The sequence below is a fragment of the Pholcus phalangioides genome, unplaced genomic scaffold (genome assembly GCF_987345545.1).
Source record: "Pholcus phalangioides strain wild (caught in Gottingen) unplaced genomic scaffold, Ppha-v1.0 ptg000042l_1, whole genome shotgun sequence".
Classification (NCBI taxonomy): domain Eukaryota; kingdom Metazoa; phylum Arthropoda; class Arachnida; order Araneae; family Pholcidae; genus Pholcus; species Pholcus phalangioides.
Genome location: NW_028301628.1, coordinates 7,912,193 through 7,922,986, shown reverse-complemented (window position 1 = coordinate 7,922,986; position 10,794 = coordinate 7,912,193). Strand labels below are relative to the sequence as shown.

The 10,794-nt window shown below is 35.9% G+C and overlaps 1 protein-coding gene across 1 annotated transcript; it reads left to right on the top strand.

Moving 5' to 3' along the window:
* Positions 1 to 1,008: 1,008 nt before the first annotated feature.
* On the top strand, positions 1,009 to 9,898 carry LOC149064405 (uncharacterized). The gene is made up of 4 exons (XM_089254759.1): positions 1,009 to 1,522; positions 5,605 to 5,799; positions 6,816 to 6,950; positions 7,807 to 9,898. Exons 1-4 carry the CDS (start codon positions 1,127 to 1,129, stop codon positions 7,927 to 7,929), a joined length of 849 nt encoding a protein of 282 aa, XP_089110885.1. The 5' UTR covers positions 1,009 to 1,126; the 3' UTR covers positions 7,930 to 9,898.
* Positions 9,899 to 10,794: the final 896 nt, after the last annotated feature.

Sequence of the window (10,794 nt, the reverse complement as noted above, 5' to 3'; positions counted from 1 at the left end):
GAAAGAATAGCCGGGTTTTCCTAGAAATAGGTGTTTTGCGCCGCGCGAACCGAACAGTATAATTTCGCGTCGGCAGCAACGTGTTACATAATCACGCTACGCGTTTGTGTTTACCTAGCGGGGCGCATCAGATCAGGACGGGTATATTATAGTATATGGCCCTGGCATCAGCTACTCTGTCGTCTGCATGCTCCGATTTGAAAGGAAGGGAAAGAAAACACACAAGGGTGAAGAGAAAATCGGCAAAACGCGCCCCAGGAACACGCGAAACCTACGAAGCAAAACCTGCACTAGTGAGTGGACGGTGCGACACGCCGTCCACTCACCAATAAGAAAAGCAGCATGACTGTTTTCCTACAGAGCACAATACGCCTGACGACAGCGCTTTACGTCGGGCGTGATTGGCCGACTGCTTCTGGAGGAGTCAAATGCGTCGTGCGCCGTGGTTTTGCCGATATTCTCTTCACTACTTGCGTGTTTTCTTTCCCTTCCCTTCAAACCGGAGCATGCAGACGACAGAGTAGCTGATGCCAAAGCCATATACTTTATATAGCCGCCCTGATCTGATGCGCCTCGCTAGGAAAACACAAACGCGTAGCGTGATTATGTAACACGTTTCTGTCAGAGCAAAATAGTCTAATTCGGTTCACGCTGCGCAACAAACCTTTTCCTAGAAAAACCCGGCTTTATTCTTTCCTCTGTGATTTCAGTAAGTGAAAATTGGCAAGTTTTTTTCACTTTTGGCAATTTTTCTGGCGGTGATTAGCGATGTCTTTATTTTCCATATCGAGGACCATGATTTTCCAAGTACTGTGTAATATAATAATATTGAGTTGATTACAATGAAGAATAAAAATTCAAGTTGGTTTTGTTGAAAATACGCAAAATACTATTAGCAAAACAGTGGGATGAATGAAATTTACTCAAAAATACCGGACACATAGTCATACTATTTCCAATGAACTCTTTGTATGAGGAAGTAATAAAGCCTAGCTATCTTAAACTTTTGTTTTCGCTAAACTAATTGCTGGTAGCACTGTTTGTTATTAGCGTATCTAAATATGTTGATCGCGTGAAAAGTGTAATCGAGAGCATTTATTTGCATCTTTTTTTTTTGAGGGAAAAGATGGATAAAATAGATCTCGGAAGTGCCACGTGCTGGGAGTCGGATGAGGAGACCGGCAAATGCTCCTCTGGTAACGAGATGAGCGTGATCGCCGTCACACATTGCACGTCCGACGGAGCCAACGATAGCGGCGGCGGCCAGATATCTTCGGCATCGGCCCGGAAATGCTCCTACAAACAGCATTTCGTCGAGGAATCCACCCTAAGAAACATCTCCCTCGATGAACTCGAGGAGTTAAGAGACTCGACCAATATGGACACTGCCGCGGATAATGAAGTCGGTAGGGCTTCGAGCTCTGCAAGCAGCGAGCAGAGCCCCATGAGACCCGTGCTTTGGCTCGAGTGGGACTCCAATTATTTCAAGAAGCCCGAGGGATTGCTACGCCTCGCCCTACTGGTAGGCATATTCCTTGGCTCGAGGCATATGCGGGGAGGGGTAGCCTACACTACCATCTGGCTGTATAGTTGAGATGCACAGAACTCTTGATGCATTGATACAAATAAAAATATGCTAATGAATACTTGTGAATATGCTGTATTTGGTGAAAGAAATAGAGGAGTTGGGGTTATCTCTCCACATTGTGCCTCAAGATTAAGTATAAATTTGGGTGATGCGAGTTTGGCAGGGCTTCATATTGTGATGAAATTTAACACGTTTGGCCATATAGCTTCGCTATTGGCCCAGAAATGCTCCTACAAACTGCATTTCATCGAATTATCCCCCTACCCTGAGAAACATCTCCCTTGAGGAGTTATGAAGATTTGACCAATGGGAACACTGCCACGGATAATGAAATTGGTAGGGCTTCCAGCTCTGCAGGCAGTGAGCAGAACCCTATGAGGCCCGTGCTGTGGGATTCTAATTACTTCAAAAAAACCCGAGGGATTGCTACACCTTGCTCTACCAGTAGGCGTACTCCATGGTTCTGGGCCTATGTTGGGTAGCCTACACTACCATCTGGCCACATAATTGAAATGCCCAGAACTCTTGCTGTGTTCATGTAAACAGAATATGCTAATGAATGTATGCATATGTGTTATATTTGGTGAGAAAAGGGGAAATGGGTTATCCATATATATCGTACCGCAATCATAAGGCCTGTTTACACGAGTTAAGTGATCAAGTGGTTAACTGAATTTTACGTCGTGCTTTAAAACCTGTCCCAATATAAGTAATCAAATAGTGAATGCTCATTGGAAAATGATGTCGCTCCCACTGGTGTATGCTCATAGTACCTACTTAATCAAATAAAGTAGATGGCTCTGTTTTACTCAACCTTTAAATCCCTTATCAGCTAAACCTGTGTAACTGAATGTTGTGTCAATTAGTATTGGCATATACTCCAAACTACTTGGCTTGAAATTTGGTTAACTACTTTATCCTTAACTCATGTAAACAAGCCTTTAGGTATGAATTTGATGATGCATTTTTGTCAGAGATTATATATTGTGATCCCCAAAGTAGAAAATACCAAAATCAGCTACGTCCATTGCAGGACAATCTGGGAGAATTTTAAAAAAAGTATATAGAAAACACTGTTCTGGAAATTTTTACCGCAGAACATTTCCAGCCAAAGAGCTCATTGCAGAACAATGTAAAACATTCTGCTTTGGGGATTGTGATAAAGTTAACTAATTTGCCATCATTAAAATGACAGCAATTCAATAACTGTTTGTATTGTGTAATCTACGGTTTCAAAAAAAAGTGGTAGAAAAGGGTCAGCTCATAACAATAAAAACGGAAAGTGTTGGAGTTGTTTTATCTTGAACTGGGAGCGGAATGGCTGTATAATACGATTCTCATCTATCCCAAATTTTGGGTACAAATCAGCAAACTGAAACGCTGTTTTAATGAGGGTAAATCGTCAGTTATAAAAATCACACACACACAAAAGGGGGTGAACCAAATATGATTACAAGTTGTACTTTACAATACCATTTCCACAATCTTAACAACTGCCTATGCAATAATTTTTTACAATAAATTTCACCAAAACTTGTTATTACCATTAAAGATATAAACACACTATATAAACTGAATAAAAACAATTTTCTTATTCATAGTCAAACCTGCTTATAATAAAGTTGGAAAAAACAGTGAAATTGTTTATGTGTGAACTTCATTACATCAATACTGTTACAGAAGACAAGATAAGCTATACGAAATTCATGGGAAATGGAAAAACTTCTTAATATACAAAAATTCTAATATCCGTTTTTGTTATAAGCCAACCCAATTGTATAATAGAGCACTTGATGAATCAAAGAAATTTTGGCATCTCTCGGATTGCTTAAAAAGCTTTTTTTTTTCCTGGAGGTCTAAAACTTTTTCTTCTATTTTTTTCTGAGACTTAATGACCCTATTTTATGTAGACAAACATGCTCACCTAATCTCTGGACCTAATTTTGTGTTAGACTCGTATTCATTGATTACTCATGAAAAGTGTCCATCGCCAACACTAATTTTTCAGTCTCTATTGGCAGCCTTGAAATTGTCAAATCTTGATTACAGATTTTGAGTCAATTTGAAGCACAGAGACAAAAACTAGAAATAACAAAATAGGGATTGTGGCTGTCAGATATCATGGAACCAAATCACAGCTGTTGACAACTTATAATGGTATAGATTCAGGGGCGTAGCCAGAAATTTCATTCGGGAAAGAGGGGGAACCAAAGTAATAGAACAATAGATTTGACCATCTTTTTCCCTTGCTAAATCATTGTAAAGTCATAAGTGGTACTGGTATTTTTTAAATGTCCCAAAGGCCTCAAAATACAAGTATCTTAGTATCTCTCTTAGAAACAGTCGACAGTAAATTCAATGCCATAAGCACCTCACAAATATTCTTTTGAGAAAAACTGAAAATATAAAAGTTAAGATTCACTGTTATAACTTTCAATCCGAACCCAATTCTGCTCTTGCCATGGGCAATTTACTACCAAAATGAGTTGGTTGTGCCAGAAAAATGTGCGTGTATTGGTCTATGTAGTGTTGTGAATGGATTTTAGTGTTGCCATGGCCCCCACATCCTCAGCCTCTAGGCTGAGATATTTTGCAGACCCCCAGACCAGACTTACTTAGGCCCCTTTATGATGAATTTATAGCATGAAAAAACAAAAAAAAAGATGGAAATCATCCCAGGGCCCCTGAGTTAGAGCCCTGTCAGCCCACCCTTGTGGGGGGGGGGGGCTGTGGGTGCTGCCATCTATTTTGCAAAGTAAGAGAAGAATAATGATTGCACTATTATAAATTATCAGTCATTCATAAAACAACTATGTATCAATTCAAATAAAAACTGGATGGATTACTCGAAGTACAATTGATTGAATACCAACACCAAGCAAAGATAATTTTTTAATTTAAATACATTCTTATGAGGGAAATCGAACCACCAACCTCTCACTACAACAGTCCCATTCAGCTTAAAGAACATAGTGTTCTAAGGTTATAAAATGTCTGTATGCTGCAGCTTAATGGTAGAGCATTCGCCTGGACAGTAAGAGGTTGGTGGTTCTTAATTCCCCTCAGAGGAAAAAGGGACTTTTTTTTTTAAATTATTCTTCACATAGTATCTGATCTATTGTATTTCTTATCATTAGCTGCGAGATTCATGAGTTTGATAATTTTGTTGCAGAGATTGCTGTTCATTTCCATAAGTTTCGTAACTGATTGTGCTTTCTCATAGTTGGTTATATAGCTAGTGCTCCTTAGAGGAGCCGGGCAGTGACGTCTTAACGCATGGGCCCACCTCAAGAGAAAAGGCCCTCAGAAAAATTAGTGGTTGAATTTTTTGAGAATTTGCCAGACAGGTCCTTTCAAAAGTCCCTTGGCCCGGGGGGCCCATGATGCTCTTAAGACAGCCGTGAAGCCGGGTTTAACTCCCACTGTTTGTCACAATAGTGGTCCTCTAAAGTTGGTTTTCTGTGGTTCTTAACTTCAAGGTGCGAATGCTGATCTATCTCCCCTTTAAAAAGTCGGAGAGAAACAGGCCTACAATAATACAATTATTCAATGCTTAAACCTTAAAATTTTAATCATAGTTAGAAAAACTGATATAAGAACCACCCATAACAAGCATTACACAGAAACAAACTTCACGTCAGATTCATAACAGGTACACACGCATTCCAACATGTACCAATTTGTTAGAAATTCCGCAGAGGAATATGGACAAGGTGCATGTATGATCTCATTATAACGACCCCCACCTTATAGTGACCATTCCATTATAATAAGTGATCGGATAAGTCCAAAATGTTTTAATATAATGCCTCTCCCATACGTTTTTTGTTTTCTTTTTTTGAGGACATAAAGACCACCTAATATAATGTCAATTTTCTTTGGAACGATGGGGTCATTGTAATGAGCATCGACAGTAGGCCACGTTTTTTTTTTACACTTTACCTTACCAAATAAACATTTTATAGTGAAACGTGAATGATACAATTTTTATAATTGATCAATTATTTCTGTTGCAGGGCTGTTCAGGTTTGAGTCTAACATGTCTCGCTAGTGCTGGCACTGCTGAAATAGATGTTTTGGAACTCCCCGTATCGGCTTACATCAGAGCTCATATTTTTGTCACTGTCTTTTCCATCTTGGTCACGTCATTGCTGTTTTTCATATCAATCACTTCACTCATTGAAAGTTTCCCCATGCATTGGAATATCACTGTTAGTTTATTTTCAATTCCTTTTAAATTTTGAGTATTCGCTGCTCATACATTTGTGAATATGCATGAATCTTGTAGCTGATTAGCTACAATTGTACTCAGTAATCAGTTATTTTCCTTGATTAGCAGAAAAAAATTCTTTAGTGAAAATCGTAGAAATGTCATAATATATTTTGTAATAAAAATTTAGTCAAAAGAATTCTAAATTACCATGGTAAAAATATAACCAAACATTAAGTTTTGATTTTGAAAGTTCATGAATTGAAGAGATAACGGCTGTGGATTTTGTTCTCGGAACTTGCAATTTCTTAGTTAATTGTTTGAAAAGAAAATTTGATTGTATCTTAAATTAGTAAGATTGGCTTTTTTTTTTTTTTTTTTTTTTTGGCTATAGCATAAAATTATAACAGTAATTGGCAAAAATTTTAATTTCATAATCAAAAAATACTGTATATACTCGTGTATAAGCATAGTTTTTTTTTGTAGAAAAATTTGTTCATTAATTTGAGGGGGGGGGGGTCAGTTTTTGAGAAGAAAATATCAATCCCCACTCCACCAAATGCTGTAGCTGCATGGCCTCTGCACAGCTAGCTTGAAGATCTGCGACATCATTGAACTACTTTGGACGGCATCAGTTCAGTAATTTATGTATCTATGTTCAAACCCCCCCCAGATTCGCAAGAAATTTTTTGGTAGTGCTTATTTTATTTTTTTCCGATTTTTCAAGCTCTTGTATTGATAATTATGTGAAACCTTCCTCAATGTATTTTTAAGTGTTAGTATTCATTATTTCAATTTTTGGGATAGTTGAAAAATATTGGCATTTAATATAAAATGATTCTCGTATAAAATAACATTAATATATTTATAGCTTTTAAGTTTTCTGGAACTAGCCAGCCTACAAATATTTGTATCTTGATACTGAAATACAAAACTCTAAAGGCTGAAATGAATTCGAAACTGCAATGCTTGTTTATTTGAATATAAGGGGTTTTTTTCTCTCCTGGTGTTGAACAGGATGCAGCAATACATGCTAGCTTGAGCACTTTGTACATCTTCGCATCATCGATGTTGCTTCATGCTCAGCAGGAGTACCATCATTCTGAGCCTCCTTTGAGTGAGTGGACCAAAGTTCAAATGACATTGGCTGCGGTGAGTGTTAGTCACAAATCAATATCCGCTATGATAGTAATTGTTGATGATATATGCACATGCTAACCTAACACAACTGCATTGTGCTCTGAAATTTCGCTCCAAACCCGATTGGTTTACATTAAGGCTGGTCTGATTAATCAATTAAACGGGTTGGTGAATCGATAAATTGTTAATCACAGTTAAAAATTTTATTTGAGTTAATCAACTCGATCAATTTGATTCAAATTTCATTAACATTTTTATTAAAAGTTTGTTTATTAAAACTTAATTTTTGAAAAAAGCGATTAGATGGCTTATAATTCATTTTCTATACAGAGCATTTTGGATAAATGACCATATTTAAAAACATTTTGTGTTTTGTAAATAGTTATTTATTACATCACATTGTCAATAATTTTGGTCTTCTATAGTTTCGGGCAAAGTTATTCATTTTGATTAACTGCGGTTCACATCTTGTAAATTCTCGATACATCTAATTGTGCCTATCAGTGTTTTAACCTCCATCAGTTTTTGTCTTTTTTTTTACAGTGCTTTTTGAGTGTTTTATAAAACCTATTTTTAAATTTTTGGCCTAAATTTTTTTGTTTTTAAATACCTGGAACAAATTAAATGAATTTCCATCAAAACCTGTAGAAAATCGCATTTCGGCTAATGAATGTGATTGCTGAACAAATTATCTTTTGCTAGCAAAGGTAACTGTATTGTAATGAGCGATACTATCAGAATGTTAATCGATTTCTCTAAACTTTGAATTAAAATTAGATTTTCAACCTAGAAACATTAAATTTACTCTTAGATACAGTTTTTATTTAAGATGCTTTCTTATTTGTTATTTTATATACTATGCTTACAGGTGTTTGGTTACCTCAGCACCATATGCTGTGTGTTTCTAACGATTCTGCGTTCGTGTGCCACCCCAAGGCCGCATATGACTGAGGATATCATCCTGACCTCATTAAGAGGTGGAAGTAGCTAGTCAAAGATTTATGTTTATCTCATTTTTTTAAATTGTTTCATTCGAGTCATTATTATTGAATTTATGAAAATGTAAAGTTGATGTTTTTCACCGTGTAAGGTAAATTTGTTTGTTTTGATGTTACTGTGCATATGCAGTTTTTCCACCAAACACATGTAAAGTGCTTTTTTTTCTGTGGCTTAGGTGATAGTATATCTCAAATAACTCTTTAAGGACATTCTCATGTTGAATGGTTAATTTAAATGTACTTGTTGTTTATTTTAGTAATTACATTCACATGCGAGTTCCCAATGGCATTAACGTTGTGGAATTCAAAATATATTCTGTATAAGAATGTATATGGTGCCGTTTCATAGTCTTTTTGGCAAAACTGATAGCTCAAAAATCAAATCAAGGCCTGATTCAAGTTATTTTCATGCTATGAAAAATATAAAATGTAAAATTGCGATCAGAGTAATAGTAATTAGTAATACAAATTTTATGCATTTAATTTACATTTCGTAAACATACTGTTTCTCGCATAGGCAAACAGGACACTTACCTGTAGCCCACGAATTTTCAAGACACATTCAGATGCCAAAAATGACATCTTTCAATGTTTTAATTTTTTATAATATTCAAAATTTTATAATTTTCAAAAATATTAACAAATATTTTTAATTTTTGGTCATTGGGGGGCATATGCCCTCCATGCCTCTCTCTTCCCTAAAGTGGCCCCAGAAAATCCTGTTTGCCCAATGCCCGAACCTATGAGAAGCAGGGGGCCTACATACATCACCGTAAAAATGTATTTTTACCATTGGTAATGTATTACAATATTTAGTTTCAGCACATTGATGAGTTTTGTTATCAAAAGTCTTTTCTCTAGGTTGATCAGAAACTCTTTTAGTCTTATCAATTTCAAATTAAATTGTTTATTGTCCATATGCATTGCCTGACAGCGAAAATGCCATACCATAAAGACATGATTGAAAACAGACCAATCTCTGTGTGTGGGTAGATAATCAAGCACCTGACAGGTATTTTAATTTCCAAAGTATGACAATAAGACACTTAGATATACAGGCCATTACTAAGATATTACTGCCTCTTTTCCAGCAATAAATTATTGAACACAATGTTACATCGAACCAATGAGGGTCTGAATCGTATCCTATATTATCATTCACTACATGTGTGGTTGATGTGGCCTCAAAGTTCATCTTCATCTTGTGGAGGATTGGAAGTATTCGACCAATGCCCAATCATGCCCTACACAAATACTTGATTGGCTAGAGTTCTGGAAATGGCTTGAAGCGTGTGTTTGCACACCTTACTATGCATTCAGGGTGTGCCGAGCAGTGTGTGATCTGGTATTATCTCTGTGAAAGTGGTATTTGAGATGCTCGGAAAAAAACTGAAGATGAGACTGCATTACGTCAACAATGCATCATCTTTTAACGTGCCAGAAATATGACACTACGGATGAATAGCTGTTAGCACTAATGCGATTCCAAATCATTATTTCCACTTTAACAACTCATGTGTCACTTAGAAATTGTGGATTCATCCATACCCTGTGGCCATGTATCTCACCTCTACACGCTCACAAATTCTTCATTTGTGTGGCACAAGTGAAGTTTGTGGCTGAATACTAAACATTCCCATTTGGCACTTCATGTAACTGAGCTGCATCACCATTGCAAACGATTGCTTCTTCATGGTGTGGCATCTTTTCTGTCAGGCAGTGTATATCTGAAACACAGAATTCATGCTGCATATTACCATTGCACCAAATCACTATGAAATATTTTATTTGGCGGGCAAGTAAAAGATAAAATTTTCCTCTTTTTTTTTCAAATGATTTTTGTTCATTAATGTTGCCAAACAGCATGACAGTTTTGCTGACTGACTTTATTTGGATACAATTTTTTATTTTTTTTGTCTGTGTGATTATTCAAGTTGCTTTAGTTAATAAAAAGTGGAAACTACCAACATGTCTGTATACCTATATGTTATCTGTCTCTGATTATTCATGTATGATGTTCCTCAGAGTTTTATGAGTTGTATAGTTGTTGGAATCAGTAATGAGAAGTGCCAAGGGAAACTATTTATTCATGTTTCACTAATATCTCATAGTTGTTTTTTTTTCATGGTCGAAATGAGTTGTTGAATGGATCTGCAAATTTGTTTTTATAGTTATTGCACATATTTTCGTATGTGATTTCAAGTTAAATTTGTCTATTGTATCACTACATGAATTTTTTTTTTCATTGCAATGCCTTTGTACGTATTTTTAAATGTGTCAAGATAATTTTTATTTACATGAGGAAACATTATTATGGTGCAATATAACTATTACTATGTGTGCTGAAGATATTGGTAAATTCTTTATATACATTTTTGAGTTGATTTCCATATTGAATCAATGTAAGAAAAAGTAAAAAGCATGTCCATGTGAGAGCTTGATATATATTGAAGGCAGTTATTTTATATCAAAATTATACACTTTTACCTTTCTATTTTGAAGTGTCTTTTGCTGTCAAACACTGAAAAGTGATCTCATCTCAACATAGGAAAATATGCTGCTCTATTGCGTGTTGTGAATGTTTTCTCGAGGAGATAAGTTTTTATGAGAAACCCCGATTTAAGTGCTGTCATTTGTTTTATAATTATTAGAAATATATTTGTGTTTTCCCTGTTACACTCAATGTTTTCTTCATTGTCCAAGTATGATCACTGTAAATTTTTATCTTTTCTTCGAGAGAAGGATCAAATTGGTTTTTTTTAAATCATTGTTGGTAGATATTAATATTTCAATCACGGACTGTGTCATGACATTTCTCATACAGCAGTGGTTATAATTATTAAAAGATATTTACATGT

Coding starts and splice junctions, on each gene's coding strand:
- LOC149064405 (XM_089254759.1), top strand. CDS start 1,127: ATGGATAAAATAGATCTCGGAAGTGCCACGTGCTGGGAGTCGGATGAG. Junction 1,523..5,604: donor TGCTACGCCTCGCCCTACTG/GTAGGCATATTC, acceptor TTTCTGTTGCAG/GGCTGTTCAGGTTTGAGTCT. Junction 6,951..7,806: donor TTCAAATGACATTGGCTGCG/GTGAGTGTTAGT, acceptor CTATGCTTACAG/GTGTTTGGTTACCTCAGCAC.